Source organism: Hyperoodon ampullatus (assembly GCF_949752795.1).
Source record: "Hyperoodon ampullatus genome assembly, chromosome: 7".
NCBI lineage: Eukaryota > Metazoa > Chordata > Mammalia > Artiodactyla > Ziphiidae > Hyperoodon > Hyperoodon ampullatus.
In genome coordinates, this window is record NC_136920.1 from 13,695,013 (window position 1) to 13,712,323 (window position 17,311).

Sequence of the window (17,311 nt, forward strand, 5' to 3'; positions counted from 1 at the left end):
ATCATGTTCTCCCAGGATGCTCTCTCCACGTTCCCCACTGGTTCACTGAGTCTTTCCAGCTGTTACCAAACCAAAACTTGGGTCCGCTTGCCCACACACAGTAAAGCCAATCTACTGACACCAGGTTGTGGTGAAGGAAAGTGCAAGGCTTATTGTAAGGTGCCATACAAGGAGTCCAGGACAGCTAATGCTCAAAAAGCCGAACTCCCCGATTGGTTTCAGCAAAGCCATTTTAAAGGCAAGGTGAGGGAGGGGAGTCCCAGGGTATGTGATCAGCTCGTGCACAATTCTCTGATTGGTTGATGGTGAGGTAACAAGGCAGTGTCACAGGGGTTAAACATTATCAGTCCACGAAGACATGAGGCTACGTGCTCATGGTCATCAAGTAGTTAATTTCTTCCATTTGGTGGTGGTTTTAGCATCTGTAAAAAACTCAGGAAGTGTGCATCAGATACCATTATCTAGGTACTTCAGAAAGGAGCTAAAGCAGACGATATGGGGGAGATGGTCTGCCCTGGGAAGGCCCCCTAGGGTCCTGCTCAGGTACACAGCTGACCCCAACATTCAACCTGGTTCTCCCAAACGCAATTGAAAACCACAGTGGACATAGTTGACAGGTATGTGCGGTGTCTCTGTGGGCTGAAGGGGGCCAGGGAACCTTGCTGTTTCTCAGTGAGGCCTTGACCTTTATCCTCACATCTCACCTCTCCAGGAAGAAGAAGCAGAGACATGCTCCAGCAAATGCTGTGTGGTCCCAAAGATCTTTTTTTTTTCCTAAGGGGAAAGATCAATAGTGGCGAGGTCTGAATGTCACGACAAAAAAATCGTTTCTTCTATTTGATCTTGAAGTTTTTTTAGTTCCCAGGTCAAACTTATCTGGGTAACAATCAAATCTTAAAATATATCTGAAAGGATTTGTGTTTGGTAATGCGAAGAGGGTATGGGTCTAACTGGCTGCATTTTCAGTTTGCTCACCTGTTTTACCTCCTCACAGCCTGGTTTCTGTTACAACAGACTCATTTCATCAAGACCCTGCTTGAGTAAAATAGTGTTTGCGAAAGCACTTCCTGAAAGACACGCTTGCCTATCAGGTTCTAATAGTTTTAGGTTTATTCCCTAAACTAAAATCAAGTGGGAACATCAGAGAGCTGTATTCTTTTGTTGACTGTGATCATTCCTTCCAGAACTGCATTAAGTTACTTGAACATCAGTGTCACTCCATCAGTTTACATTGAGAATTAGCCCTAGGAAATTCATTTCAAATTTACTATATGTTATACTGGCTAAGGTCACAGGCTCTGGAATGAAACTGTGCCAGCACTTACTGCCTGTGTGATCTTGGGAAGATGACTTAACCTCTCAGAACTTCAGTTTTTTATGTGTAAAATGGGGATAATAATGGTACCTATCTCCTAAGACTTTGTGGGATTCAAGTAAGTTACTGTGTACTAAGCACCTAAAACAATATCTGGCTCATACTTCAGGGCTCAATAAATGATAGCTAGTGTTATTATTATAATTGTTGGTATGTTGTTAAATGTGCTGTATTCTCTTTTGAAAAGCAGTAAGAAAAGATTCTTTTACATCTGAGATTTAACCCCAAAAAAGTGTTAAATTTCTCCCTATGTCTAGAAATTATACGACCTTTGAAGCTCTCAAATTTAATTGTATTTTATTTTTTACTTTGGCTACTAGGAAGCTAGATACCTGTAGGTGACCACTATTATAAACTGAAGAGAAGCACATGGTTTACATTTCTTTTTGTTTGTTTGTTTTTGTTTTTATTTTTGGCTGTGTTGGGTCTTCGTTGCTGTGTGCGGGCTTTCTCTAGTTGTGGCGAGCAGGGGCTACTCTTTGTTGCAGCGCGCGGACTTTTCATTGTCGTGGCTTCTAGGCGCGCAGCCTTCAGTAGTTGTGGTGCATGGGCTTAGCTGCTCCGCAGCATGCGGGATCCTCCCGGGCCAGGGCTCGAACCCGTGTCCCCTGCATTGGCAGGCGGACTCCCAACCACTGCACCACCAGGGAAGCCCATGGTTTACATTTCTGCATAGAAATCTTACTACTATATTCTTCCTGAATTTTGCCTTCACCCTGATCTTCTTGACTATGCGGGTTTTTTGGGTTTTTTTTTTTGTTTTTGGGGGGTTTTTTTTGGCTGTGCTGGGTCTTTGTAGCTGCACGTGGGCTTTCTCTAATTGAGACAAGCGGGAGCTACTCTTCGTTGCGGTGCACGGGCTTCTCATTGCGGTGGCTTCTCTTGCTGCAGAGCACGGGCTCTAGGCACTCCGGCTTCAGTAGTTGCAGCATGTCGGCTCAGTAGTTGTGGCACACTGGCTTAGTTGCTCCGCTGCATGTGGGATCTTCCTGGACCAGGGATCAAACCCGTATCCCCTGCATTGGCAGGTGGATTCTTAACCACTGGACCACTAGGGAAGTCCTGACAGTGTGTTTTTAACTTTTGTATTCAATGTATTTCTAAGCCGCTTCACATCTTTTGTATAAGGATATTGGGAATAGAATAAATTAAAAATAATTAGAGAAATAACTTAATTTCAACAAATATCATTGTTATCAATAAAATATTTATTGACTCTCCACACTAGCACTGTTCAAAATTCTGCATGCTCCCGTACTTCTTTTTTTTTTTTTTTTTTTTTTTTTTTTTGCGGTACACGGGCCTCTCACTGTTGTGGCCTCTCCCGTTGCGGAGCACAGGCTCCGGACACTCAGGCTCAGCGGCCATGGCTCACGGGCCCAGCCGCTCCGCAGCATGTGGGATCTTCTCAGACTGGGGCACGAACCCTCGTCCCCTGCATTGGCACGCAGACTCTCAACCACTGCGCCACCAGGGAAGCCCACTCCTGTACTTCTTAATGTTGCTGCCTGGCCAAGGGTCCCAAGAATTCTTGTCATCAGGTTTTCATACTGTTTTTCCCCTTTTTCCCCTTTCTTGTGTGTAGCACAATCAGATACGGAATAGGGTGGCTTTTATCATCTATTGCATTTGCAACGTCAAGAAAAGAATGGGCTTCTTTTCTTTTTCTCTTTAAGGATATGGTATCTTGGAAATATCTTTCCCTGCTCTCAATCCTCCTTCTGGTCCTCTCCACCAGTCTCCACGACAGCCCTGCTCATTGGCTATTGTTGTTTTGGGATTCTCCTGCAAGGATCACAGGAGCCAATCTCCTGCCATGAGAAGCAGATGACGCTACTGAGATAGGCTGGGACCTGGGACCCTTTACCAGAGTGCTTGCCCCTGGACAACATCTCCTTGAGCAACAGAATACAAAGAAACTATAAGGGACTAAAAATAACTGTAAGCATGCACAGTTGGGGCAATTATGAACCATAGGATACAAAAAGGCCACAAACCAACTGCCACTTCTGAGGTGCTGGGATCAAAAGCAGGGTATTGCGCATGATCCATGGGCACGGCACTGCCAAGTGGGTGGGCAGACCACCTAAGCTACACCTCCTGCCCAACCCACGGATCTGCCCCCCTTGTTACCGCATTTAAGGACCCAAGCAGCTCCTTTCTGGAGCAAGCAAGGGCAGCTGTTACTTATTTTCTCTCCCTCATGCTGCAGCACAAGCCCCAATAAAGACTTGCCTGAAATTCTCGTCTGGCCTCTTATCAATTTCTATTGATTAAAGAGCACAAGGGCCTGGGTCAGTAACACTACTGTTACAAAGAAGAACAAACCTGACTCCATATTGAATCTATTCCTTTAGCTCTAAACTTTGTGCTCTGTTGCCTGTGCTTAGTCATGCTGGCTCTGCACCTCTGTAAGAGAATGTTACCTATAGCCTGAAATGTGCATGATGGCCCATTCTCAAAACATCTGCTTTATCAACTGCTGTCATCATCTTATCCATCCATTCAATCATTCTCTCCTTCACTGACATTCCTGTGCTAGTCCTTATTCTAAGCACTATGGTGAGAGAGGAGGCTGGTTTTGTAGGCAATCTAGGGTTTCATCATTGGAATCTAATACAAAGTGGATGAATTAGTACTGATTAGCATTTCACAGGCGAGACAGCCATGGGACAGTCATCTCTCCACTCCCTCCTTTTTCCTTTTGAGCTTCCTGTCCTTCAGATCATGTCCCTACTTCTGATTTGAGGAATATTTTTTCTAAGAAGGAATATTTCTGGCTCCCTGATCAAGTACATTCTTGCCATAGTCTCCTCACTGCGTTAGTCACTTGTTGATTCCTTATGCTATAGACCAAGGGGTTCAGCACTGGTGAGAAAAAGTTGTAGACAACAGACACTGCCTGGCCCTCTTCTGGGGAGTAGCTGGAGCTGGGGCACAGGTAGATAAGGGTCCAACACCCATACTGCAGGAGAACCACCATGAGGTGGGAGGAACTAGTGGAGAAGGCCTGGCGTCTTCCCTGGGCTGAATCCATCCTCACGATGGTGGCCACAATGCAGCCATAGGAGAGGCAGATAAGGAGCAAGGGAATGGCCACAGCGGCCACACTGATGGCATAGAGAGCTGCCTCGTGCCTGTGGGTGTCTGCACAGGCCAGGCGCATAACGGCAGGCGTGTCACAGAAGTGATAGATTTCACTGTGGCCACAGAATGAAAGGTGGCAGATCAGAATGGTCAAAGGCAGCACCAACAGGAATCCCAGACCTAAAGAACCTAAAGTCATCTGCCCACAGAGCTGCCAACTCATGATGAGGTTGTAATGCAATGGATGACAGACTTCCACATACCTGTCATAGGCCATGACAGCAAGAAAGACACAGTCAGATTCCCCAAGAAGGATGGAGAAGAACATCTAGGTTCCACAGCCAGGGAGAGAGATAAGCATCCTCCCCACGGAAAGGATGCCAGCCAGAGTCAAGGGAGCAATGTTGGTGGAGTAGCCAATCACCAGCATGGCCAGTGCAAAAAGGAAGAAGTACACTGGGGTATGGAGGGAGTGTTCTCACCGGACTGTGAGCCCAGTGGTGACATTTCCAATGAGGCTTCCTGGGTACAACAGCAAGAAGGCCATGAATATGAGGGACACCACTGCCTGGTCTGTTGAGAAGGGGTGGAAGTGGAAATGGACCGCTCCGGTCTGGTTGTGCTCTTCCATTAGCCCTGGTACCAGGAAGGACATCACGGGCAAAGTGATCCTCCTGTGTCCTTGAGCTTGCCTGTGTTAGAAACACAGTTTGCAGTCATTGATTCCTTACCTTCATTGCTTCCTTTGGAGTTCAGTTAAGGTGATCTTGCCTCCTGCCCTGCTTAATCTACTAGCTGTGTGACCTTGGAGAAGTTACGGACATCAGCGTTCTCCTTTTAAACATGGGAAGGGTGTGACACACACCTCGGAGAGGTGGTGTCTGAGAGTGCCATGCCCCATGCCAGCCATGCAATAGAACGGTTCTCAACAGGGTTTCCTTCCAATTGCATTTTTTCCTTGATCTCCATTCCTCTTTTTTTTTTTTTTAAAGCAAACCTTCCTGAACATTCTCATGCCTCTTCATTACTATGATTGTCCAATCACCCCTAGGACACCTTAAAAGTACATATTTGTACAAAGAGCATATGATTCTTATATCAAGCCTAAAAGGCTGGCAACACAGGTGTTTCCTTTACCTGTTTTACAAAGGTGGAAACCAGAAGCCCAGATAAGTTAAACAGCTCACACTGCTATCCTCCCCAACCCCAAACTCGCAATTTTGGTATCGTATTTTTTATTTTTGTTTTTTTTCTTAAACTTTGAACAATCCAATTTTGTTCTATTTTGTTTTACCAAATACTAACCCTACTCTTGTTTTATCTTCTTTCTCATATCTGCCTTCATTTGCATTATTACAGTGTCCACCCTAAATAAGGCTTTCATCTCCTCATGTTTAGCTCACTGCCCACCAACCCAACTTATCATACTTTTACATTAACCTCTCTTAAACACTTTTAAAATCATATTACTCTACTCTAACCCTAAACTTAAAAAGCAAAGGAACCTCAAGTTTATTAGTCAATTATACCTCGATAAAACTGAAGAAAAAATAATAAAGGAATCTCTTATTCTTCTGATATCACATACAATTATCACAAAATAATTTTATAAGTGAAACTAGCATAACTTACCTGGGGTATAACTTCAGGAAATCCCTCAATGACCAAAATCCACTGTTGCATCTCACCCACCACACCTTTGTTCTAAATCGTTCAGTCCTTATGCACGACTCTTAAATTTTGTTTTAATTTGCTGCAAGGTAGACTTGCACATATGCAAAAATACTTTCTTGTGTTTATGGATTACCTTTTCAATGATATTCAAACAGCCTGTTTATGGATTACCTTTTCAATGATATTCAAACAGCTGAAGGTAGCAGCCTACAGAAGGGTCTTTGCATTGATCTTCTCAGGGGGATTCTCAGAGAGGCTGGGCCATGCCAAAAACACTTTCCTGCTGAAATAGAGGGGCAGGGCCAAAAACATATGCAAATTAAAACGCTCAACCACCATTGTTTTTTTTGTGTAACAAGTGAACCAACTTTTACCATTGTGTTTTCTTTTTCTTTTTTTTTTTCTGCCGTACGCGGGCCTCTCACTGTTGTGGCCTCTCCCATTGCTTGCGGAGCACAGGCCCCGGACGCGCAGGCTCAGCGGCCATGGCTCACGGGCCCAGCCGCTCCGCGGCATGTAGGATCTTCCCGGACCGGGGCACAAACCCGTGTCCCCTGCATCGGCAGGCAGACTCTCAACCACTGTGCCACCAGGGAAGCCCCATTGTGTTTTCTTTTGGTTTAGTTGTTAACAATGATCCCCAGCGCTGGCAAAGTTCTGGACAAATGAGCATTACCAAGCTCGCTGGTGGAGAGGTGAGAGGTTCAACACTTTGGGAAAATAATAATATTTTTAAATGCTCATGTTTTGTCAAAATATTGACAGTTTTCCAAGGTGAGTAATGCATACCTAAGTATTCATAGTACTATCCTCTTAATTTTTGTAGATTTGAAATTTGCCAAATAAAAAATTAGCATTTGAGTTTAGTTATCACACTTCGGGAGTCTAAAATTAGAAATTAATCTGAAATTAGAATGACAATGACAACAACAAAAACCTTTATATACAAGGTAAAAATCATAGCATAATTTTAATAGGGAATAATGAAGACAACTTAATACGGAATGCTAGATTCAGTTGATGAAATACTATGCAATTGTTTAAAGTTATATTTATAAAGACAATGTAATAACATGAAGATATCTGTGATATAATACTAAACAGAAAATGAGATTTAAAAAATTAGGATCACCACACTGTAGAAAGAATGCACTCTGAGTGATGAGCCTGAAAAGTGTTTTTCCTGTTCTATATTTTCTAATATTCTTTAATAAACATCAATACTCTTATCATTTTAATTAATTGCAAACTTATAACATGACAAAAGGAGAAACAAGCAGTGTTGTCCTCAAACTGTGGAGTACAATATTTTGCAAATTCTTAAAGCAAAGTAAACAATTTATACAGAAATTAAGAAAAAAGTTTGTCTAACCACAACTGATCATTGTATTTTCAATAAGAAAAGTGTCATTCCATGAATGCACAGTTCATCCTTCATTCAGGTAACTTATCATCGATCACCCCTGGAATGGAATTGAAGGAAGTTTGTTTTTCTAGCCAGGCTGCTTTTCCGGAATGCCTACTGCAGAACAATCCCTGTGCATCAGCTATTCTGTGGTAACATCTGAACCAAAGCCATCATGGCCAGAAGCACCAAGCACCTCAAAGGAAAGTGCTGATTTGGAAGCTTGAAACTGGCTCTTTCACACTTAGTACATGGTCAACACATTCCTTTCACTCTACCCTGTTCACTCTTGAGTTATTTGTGTATATGCCTGTCTCCCTGGCTGCACAATACACTATTAGCATCTTTTTTTTTTTTTTTTTTTTTTTTTGCAGTACGCGGGCCTCTCACTGCTGTGGCCTCTCCCGTTGTGGAGCACAGGCTCCGGATGCGCAGGCTCAGCGGCCATGGCTCACAGGCCCAGCCGCTCCACGGCATGTGGGATCTTCCTGGACCGGGGCACGAACCCGTGTCCCCTGCATCGGCAGGCGGACTCTCAACCACTGCGCCACCAGGGAAGCCCCACTATTAGCATCTTTGAGGGCAGCTTCTATATTTCGTTTGCCTTAACACACGTACTCACACATAATTTGCATATAGTAAATGCAACTCAATTTTTTAAAAATAATGAAGCCAACTTGACAAAGCCAAGTATTCTGAGTCACAGCAGGGAAAACTGTAAAACAAAGTAAAACTAAAATGCCAGCTTAAAATGAGTGCCTCTTAATGTCCACTGCATTACAAATAATAATGACTGACATTTATTGGGTGTCAGGGACTATTCCAAGCACTTTATGCCAATTAACTCATTTGCTCCTCAAAATAAACTTATGAGGTAGGAGCCATTATTGTCCTTATTTTACAGATGAGAAAAACCAAAGCATAGTCTCCAACCCTGGTCAAATATTGCAGATTGTACAAACTTAACCACTACTCCATGTTGGCTTGCCATGAACATGTCCTCATATTTGTCTCCTTTGCAGGTTTCAGCTTTGTATATATGGACTTGGGGAAGAATAATGATTTGCTATATTCTATCTATAGGAGACAGTACATAATCTCCTAGTTGGGAATCTTTAAAAAAAATTAGACACTTAATATTCCTACTGCTGGGAATTAATTCTAAAGAAGCAAGTCAAAGGGATGAAAAAGGTATTCATATAAAGCTATTTCTAGTAGTATTGTTTCTGTATCTAAAAGAAAGAAGCAGATCACACAACATATAGGGAACAAAAATACCTAACTGTTCTACAGTCATTAAATAAGATAGTGTATGAATTCAGTGCATTAAAAGGCCTTCACTAAGAAAAGAATCCAGAAGTAGTGATGAAAACCTTAATGAGGAGGTAAGAGACCCATACACTGAAAACTATAAAACATTGATGAAAGAAATTAACTATGACACAAATAAATGAAATGATAACTGATGTTCATGAATTGGAAGAATTAATATTTTCAAAATGTCTGTGCTACTCAAACTTCTCTACAGATGAACGCAATTCCTATCAAGATTCCAATGGCATTTTTCACAGAAGTAGCAAAAACAATCCTAGAACTCAAATGGAAGGAACCACAAAAGATCCCAGAGCAAAAGCAATCTTGAACAGTAAGAACAAAGCTAGAGATATCACACTTCCTGATTTTTAATTATAATACAAAGGTGTAGAAATTAAAATAGTATGGTACTGGCACAAAAACAGACACATTGACCAATGGAACATATATACATTAGTCAGCCTAATAAAGAATGAAATCCTGCCATCTGTGACAGCAAGCATGAAGCTGGGGGAGATTATGCTAAGTGAAATAAGCTAGACAGAAAAACAAGTGGTGATATCACTTATATGTGGAATCTAAAAAAAAGTTGAACTCATAGAAACAGAGAGAAGTGTGGCTACCAAGGGTCAGGGAGTAGAGGGAATAGGGAGATGCTGGCCAAAGGGTATAAGCTTTCAGTTATAAGACGAATAAATTCCAGAGACCTAATGTACAACATGGTGACTAAATTTAACAATAATGCATTGTATACTTGAAATTTTCTAAGCGAGTAGATATTGTGTTCTCAACACACACAAAAAAACAACTATATGAGATGAAAGTTATACTAATTAGCTTGATCGTGGTAATCATTTCACAATGTATAACAAAATGTCACATTGTACACCTTAAATATGTACAAATTTTATGTCAATTATACCTCAACAAAGCTGAAAAATAAAATATTGAGCATAAGTATCTGTATTGGAAGGAAGGCTGAATAATTGGTAGCTCTTAACATTCTCTGCACCATATGAATTTTACAGTGTTTTCTCCACAAACCCCACAATAATCCTTTTAAAGCTAATAAAGTGTTACTTAACATAACGAATACTGCATATGCATTATCTCATTCAATCTCCACAACTTCTCTATGAGAGGGGAACAGTACTATCACTGCCACTTTACAGATAAGGTAACCAAGACTTAGAAAATGTAATTAATGTACCCAAGGGCACACATATAGTCAGTGGCTGAGCCAAGGTTTGCATCCAAGTCTGTCTGAATTAGACCTACTCTTTTAACCGTTCTTATGTATTACCTCCAACCCCCAAGTTTTGAAAATTACTATCTGCCTAACTCTATCTTTTAAACAAACAAAAAACAAAGAGTAGTAGTAATAATAATGATACATGTATAGATGTATCCCAAGAAAATGTATGACATATGCTAGGGCTTTTGAAATATTAAAATTACCTTGAAAACTCCATTAATAACCTTGAAGACCCTTTGAGATATGGAGATCCAAGATATGGTCACCCACTACATGACCTCTAAAATCCCTTCTAGTTCTATGATTTCATGAAAAACCTTTAAAAAAAATTTTTTTTAATAAAAAAATAAGCTCTAGATGGTCCCCATTTCTCCAAGAGACGCAAAGAAAACCATCTCTTCAGGTGCTTTACATGAAATTGAACAAAGCATTAGTTTCATCAATGTCAAGTAAAATTTTTTTTTGGCTGCGTTGGGTCTTCATTGTTGCAGCGAGCAAGGGCTACTCTTCGTTGTGGTGCACGGGCTTCTCACTGCAATGGCTTCTCTTGTTGCAGAGCACGGGCTCTACGGCACGCGGGCTTCAGTAGTTGTGGCACACGGGCTTAGTTGCTCCACAGCATATGGGATCTTTCCCAAGCAGGGATCAAACCTGTATCCCTGCATTGGCAGGCAGATTTTTAACCACTGCACCACCAAGAAAGTCCCAAATGTCAAGTAAATTCAGAGACTACTATCAGGATTTGAATGGTTCAATACAGAACACCCAAGTAGATGGTGGGTGAAAAGTTCTGGTTTTGATATGTTAAATGTGAGATACTTACTAGGATCCAAATAGTGATGTCAGCTAGACAGTGGATATACTAGTCTGGAGTTCAGGGACAAAATTAGGCTGCAAATAACATATCTGAGAGTTATCAGCCTGTTTCTGTATTTAAAGACAAACAACTAAACTGGATTACCTACCCAAAAAATGTAAATAGAAAAGAGGGCCTGGGGCCAAGATCCAGCCTGAGTGGGAGTTAGGGCAAGTATAGAAGCCAGCAAAGTAGACTAAGAAGGAATATCAGAGATATGAGAGTAAAGTCAAGAGGAATTAATTTCCCAGAAGCAAAGAGAAAAGGGGATATTGCAGAATATGGAAAAGAACAAAAAAACAATGAATAATGCCGTATGTGGAAATTTTCTTTTTTGAGTATTATTTCAAGGTAAATCAAGTGAAAATAGTAATTTTTCTTTTCCTCAACTGACCTCATCACTGAGTTCATCAACAAGTGACTAAAAAATAATCCTTAGGGAAGCTATACCAATGGAATAATCTGGATGCACTTTTAACTCCTAGGAACACTGAATTTAATCTTGTTGTTTTATGCTTCCCAAGAAGACCTTCCCAAGTCATCTCAGGGGACCAAGAGTGTCACTTTAGCCAGCTTAGTTATTATGAATGTCATTATTTGATGATAATTTCAAATCCAGATATCAAGGGAACTTCAAAGGTAAGTTCCAGGCTACAGAGATATAAGTATAGCCGGATGTTACCTTATACAAAGAAGAAGCAGGATGGACCATACTCTCAGCCCCAGAATTGATCAGATAGGAATCAGATCTAGTTTGAGAAGAGCTTTAACACAGTGCCCTGAATCAGTGAGATACATGAATCTAGAAGTGGTAAGCATGCCAGCCCACAGATCTTCTGAGCACAGACCACTGGGGTCCTCAGCATTTAGCAAAGGATCCATGTAAATCTGCAATGGCTCTTTTTCCAATAGACCATCCAGAGTTCTACCTATGGCTGAACTATAACCAATCAAATAACAAAACCACTTAGGAGATATAAATTATAGGGGAGGCAGTGTAGTATAAACAAAGATTAAGGACAAAAGCTCTATAGACAAACTTTCAAATCCCAGCTCTCCCATTTCCAACTTATGTGACTTCAAAGCACTTTTTAACTTTTTTTAATCCTGTATGTCTTCATCTGTAGAATGGGTATGATAATAGTACATGCCTACTAAAGCGGTTTAATGGATGTAGTAAGCTAACCCATTTAAGTACTTTCACTTTGCCTAACACTTAACATGGAATAAATGATAATTTGCCATAAGACAGAGCCCTCGTCCTCCAGGAACCTAGAATATAATTTGAGACAGAACATACAGATACAGTAAAGACAGTATGTTAGCTCTAAAATCTAACATTATGAGTGACATAGAATTTCAGAGAAAGGAGAGAGACATTTAAACTGGAGTGGCCTAGAAAGACTTTGCAAAAGAAGAACATAACCTAGAATTTTAAAAGTGGGCAGGATTTGAATCAGACAACAGAGAGAAGACTTCTAGCTAGAAGGAAAATAGAATTATATGAAGCAGAAAGGAGAATGATGGATAAGAAGCCAATGAGTAGACCATATGGTATATAACAGGGATAATTGAGAGCCATAGTGGGATTAGCCTAAAAAAGTCTGATCCAGGAGAGACTGGAATAATCAGCAGAGGAGTGAGAAAGCTGTCATTTAATAAATAGGAAGGCATTGAAAATTTTTAAGCAGATGAATAATATGATAATGGAGAGCAGGATATATTATAGAGAGAAAAGAAGAGAAATGGAAGATTAGATGGGAGGTGATCACAAGAATCCAAATGTAAGGTAACAATGGATAGAACTGACAGGGCAGTGGGAAGGGACCAAAGTAATAGGTATGAGAACTTTAAAAAGTTTTTATTTTATATCGGAGCATAGTTGATTAACAATGTTGTGTTAGTTTCAGGGGTACAGCAAAGTGATTCGGTTAAACATATACATGTATCTATTCTTTTTCAAATTCTTTTCCCATTTAGATTATTACAGAATATTGAGCAGCGTTCCCTGTGTTATACAGTAGGTCCTTGTTGGTTATCTATTTTAAATATAGCAGTCGGTACATGTCAGTCCCAAACTCCTAATTTATCCCTCCTTCCCCACTCTTCCCCCCCGGTTACCACAAGTTCATTCTCTAAGTCTGTGAGTCTGTTTCTGTTTTGTAAACAGGTTCATTTGTATTATTATGTTTTTTAGATTCCACATATGAATAATATCATATAATGTTTGTTTTTTGATATGAGAAAAATTTGAAGGACTAACTATCAGTATTTAGGGACAAATAAATACTGGTATTTATTGGATAAAGGAGAGGAAGTAAAATGAATCAATAAAGTCTCTAGGTTTTGAGCTAAATTACAGAGCTTGTGATGCAATATCACAATGTACCTCTAGCACAATTTTTTTTAAACTATGACACACAGCTATTTATACATTCCTAAAATTTCACATTTCAAATTTCCCATAATGAATTGATACCCTATTTTGTTTTTGTTTGTTTGTTTTTGCAGTACGCGGGCCTCTCACTGCTGTGGCCTCTCCCGTTGCAGAGCACAGGCTCCAGAGGCGCAGGCTCAGTGGCCGTGGCTCATGGGCCCAGCTGCTCCGCGGCATGTGGGATCTTCCCAGACCGGGGCACAAACCCGTGTCCCCCTGCATCGGCAGGCGGACTCTCAAGCACTGCGCCACCAGGGAAGCCCTATTTTATCTATTTTGTAACTTTGAACTTTACATTGACTTTATTCATTAATTCATTCAGCAAATACTTCTTGGAAAACTTTCTCTATCAGGTACTATGCTAGGCACTGGAATTAAAGCAAAGATCATCAAAATCCCCACCACTGAGGATCTCTCAGTCTTCAGTACTTGAGGGTAAAGGTGGCAAATGTACAAATTATAATGTTCCATGATCTGCTTTAAAATGAAAGTGTGCACATAATTGCCAAAGTACTTCCATGAATGGAAACGTTGGGAAAGCATCGTATTAAATGAGAGGTACCTAGAGACTGTGTCATCTTCCCTTTTCGTAGGTCCAATGCCGTACCCATGGAAGATCTTAATAAATAAAACTGCAAAGATACAATTCTTCTTTCATCCATTCTCAGCTGACCCAAAGGTACAGGTGGTGATTTCTGTGGCCTTCCTGGTGATGTACCTGACCAGCCTCAGTGGAAATGCCATCATTGCAGTTATTGTCCAGATCAACCACTCTCTCCACACCCCCATGTACTTTTTCCTGGCTAACTTGGCAGTTCTGGAAATCTTCTATACATCTTCTGTCGCCCCACTGGCCTTGGCAAACCTTCTTTCAATGGGCAAAACTCCTGTTGCTATCACTGGATGTGGCACCCAAATGTTTTTCTTTGTCTTCTTGGGTGGGGTTGATTGTGTCCTGCTTTCAGTCATGTCTTATGACCGGTTTATAGCAATCTGCTACCCTCTACGATACACCCTCATCATGAGCTGGCCCTTGTGTGTGGAGTTGACGGTAGGATCCCTGGTACTGGAGTTCCTGCTGTTGCTACCACTGATTATTTTAATCTTCCATCTCCCATTCTGCAACAACAGTGAAATCTACCACTTCTACTGTGACATGCCTGCCATCACGCGCCTGGCTTATGCAGACACGCACGCTCACCAAACTGGTCTGTATATCATCAGCTTCATCGTCCTAAGCATCCCCATCTCAGTAATCTCCATCTCCTACGTCTTCATCGTGGAAGCCATTTTACAGATCCAGTCAGCCGAAGGGCACCACCGAGCCTTCCCCACCTTCCTCTCACATCTTAGTGGTCCTCCTGCAGTATGGCTGCACCAGCTTTATATACTTGTCCCCCAGTTCCAGCTACTCTCCTGAGAAGGAGCAGGTGGTGTCTGTGGTCTACACTTTTATCACTCCCATTTTAAACCCCTTGATCTATAGTATGAGGAACAAAGAATTGAAAGATGCCCTAAGGAGGGCACTAAGCAAGTTCTAAGTAGGATGGTTCTGCAACTTATTTAAATCAAGACACTTCTGAGAATGAAATGGGCGGCGATTAATAATTATGCTGGGATGATATACATGAGCCAGGACTGTCCTCAACAAACTGAGACACAGTATTCTAGAAGAATAATGAATGCACTGGAGGAAATGAATACTACTAATTGAAATAAAGCTTTATCACATAGGGCAACATGATGTCCTGGGCATGGATGGAGGATCTTCAGCATTTATTTATTGGACCTCTACTGCATACTAGGTACTTTATGTGGGTTATCTCACTCAGCCTATAATAAGTATCATTGTTTTCATTTTTAGAAAAGAAAACTAAAGTAGCTAACAAAAGACATATCCAGGATGAGAACACAAGTATTCGGAAATCTAAAGACTAAGCTGTCTTCACACAATGACGCTCCCCTTGTTCTAAGCTAGCTCTGCCAGTAAGAATATACATTACCTCGTGCAAGTTTCTCCATCTCTCTAGGCTTCAGTTTCCTTATTTCTGAAGTGGCAGAGATGTGTTCCTTCCAAGGTCATAACATTATGTTCTAAATATTGGCCCAGCAGACCCTGAATGGGGAAAAAAAAAAAAAAAGAGGCTTTGCAGTTAGCCAAAGGAAGGAGGAATTTTTTTTACATTTCCTGTTTTGTTAACCAAAATGAAAACTCATGATTCTGTTCATAATGTTTAAAGAGCACCCCAGTAGGGGCTTCCCTGGTGGCGCAGTGGTTGAGAGTCCGCCTGCCGATGCAGGGGACACAGGTTCGTGCCCCGGTCCAGGAAGATCCCACATGCCGCGGAGCGGCTGGGCCCGTGAGCCATGGCTGCTGAGCCTGCGCGTCTGGAGCCTGTGCTCCGCAACGGGAGAGGCCACAACAGTGAGAGGCCCGCGTACCACAAAAAAAAAAAAAAAGCACCCCAGTAATAAAAATCATAGTAATAATGGAGGAAATGTTGTTTAATTTAATAAGTGAAAATATAGGAGAGGAAGAAAGTGGGCATCATTGAACTTGGATTCCTTGACGATCTCTTCTGTCTCAGAGAGTGTTCCAGACTCTGCTTGAGCTTCCAAGGAGAGAGATCATTAACTTGTAAGACACTCCATTCCTCGCTGGACAACTCCAGTTATTAAAGTACTGTACCTTATCTTGAGCTAAAGTCTATCTACAAACAACTTCCTCCCACTGATCCTGTTTTTCCCCTCTAAGAGCTCTCTTCTACATGACAGCTCTTCACATGTATTAGGACCGATTGTGCATCTTCTATAAGTCTTCAGTCCTCTTTTCTCTAGAGCAAGTACTCCATCAACTTTTCCTCCAGGAGATCACATATTTTTTTTGAATTTTTGAATTTTATTTTATTTATTTTTTTATACAGCAGTTTCTTATTAGTTATCTATTTTATACATATTAGTGTATACATGTCAGTCCCAATCTCCCAATTCATTCCACCACCCCCACCCCTCCCACCACGTCCCTCCCTTGGTGTCCATACATTTGTTCTCTGCATCTGTGTCTCTATTTCTGCCCTGCAAACCGGTTCATCTGTACCATTTTCCAGGAGATTATATTTGAACCCTCTCATCACACAAGTCACCTTCTAGATTTTCCCTAGCTCCATATTCTTCTACGAATTTTCAGAGATAAACAAAATACACTGGGAATATTTTGTTCTGGGGAACTGCTACTTTTACCTGTGAACTATATTTCTATTAATTCATCTTGATCATTTTAGTCTCATAAATATGGTATCAAATATAGTTTTCATATGGCTTTCAATGATGCCTTACCATAATTTATTTTACTAACATACATGGAGGATTTTCATTTAACACTGATATATTGTGTTTTTATTAGTTTTGGCCAAGTGACTAAACTGACAAGTCATCTTCAGGATTTATTTTATTCATCATAATTTTGTGTCATGGTCAAAATTGCAATCATATTTCATTTCCTTTGTCTAAGTCATTAACAAATATCTAAAATAGGACAGGATGAATGCAGCATCTATGGTAGTCCTCCTCTTTGAGAACTGTTGTCCAACTAGATAGAAACCTGCTCAGTTAACACCATCTGTGGTACACTGTCACAGTTATGATCCCCACCTCCTGTCGACCCCATCATCCTGTATCCATGTTTTTAGGTGACCCCTGTCACCCATGGATATGTGACTTGCTTTGTTGCAGGCAGAGGCTTTACCCTTACCCTTTGGAGCCTGTCCTCTCTTGCTGCCCTGAGACTGACATGTGAAGAAACCAGGCCTAGAATGACACCTTGTAGAACACAAATTGGATGCCAAGTTGAGGCTCCCTAGACCAATTCCAGTCAATCCACCAGAGGACTGCAGCCACATTAGTGACCC

The 17,311-nt window shown here is 41.1% G+C and overlaps 1 protein-coding gene and 1 pseudogene across 2 annotated transcripts; one reads left to right on the plus strand and one right to left on the minus strand.

The window, feature by feature from the left end:
• Nucleotides 1–4,163: 4,163 nt before the first annotated feature.
• On the minus strand, nucleotides 4,164–5,093 carry LOC307055507 (olfactory receptor 10V1-like; annotated as a pseudogene). Its single transcript has one exon. The product of its transcript is annotated as an olfactory receptor 10V1-like (transcript).
• An 8,908-nt stretch (nucleotides 5,094–14,001) lies between these two features.
• LOC307055508 (olfactory receptor 10V1-like) lies at nucleotides 14,002–14,944 on the plus strand (the record flags this gene model as incomplete). Its single annotated transcript, XM_079707744.1, is given in 2 exon segments — nucleotides 14,002–14,738; nucleotides 14,740–14,944. Coding segments are annotated over 2 exon segments (942 nt in total).
• Nucleotides 14,945–17,311: the final 2,367 nt, after the last annotated feature.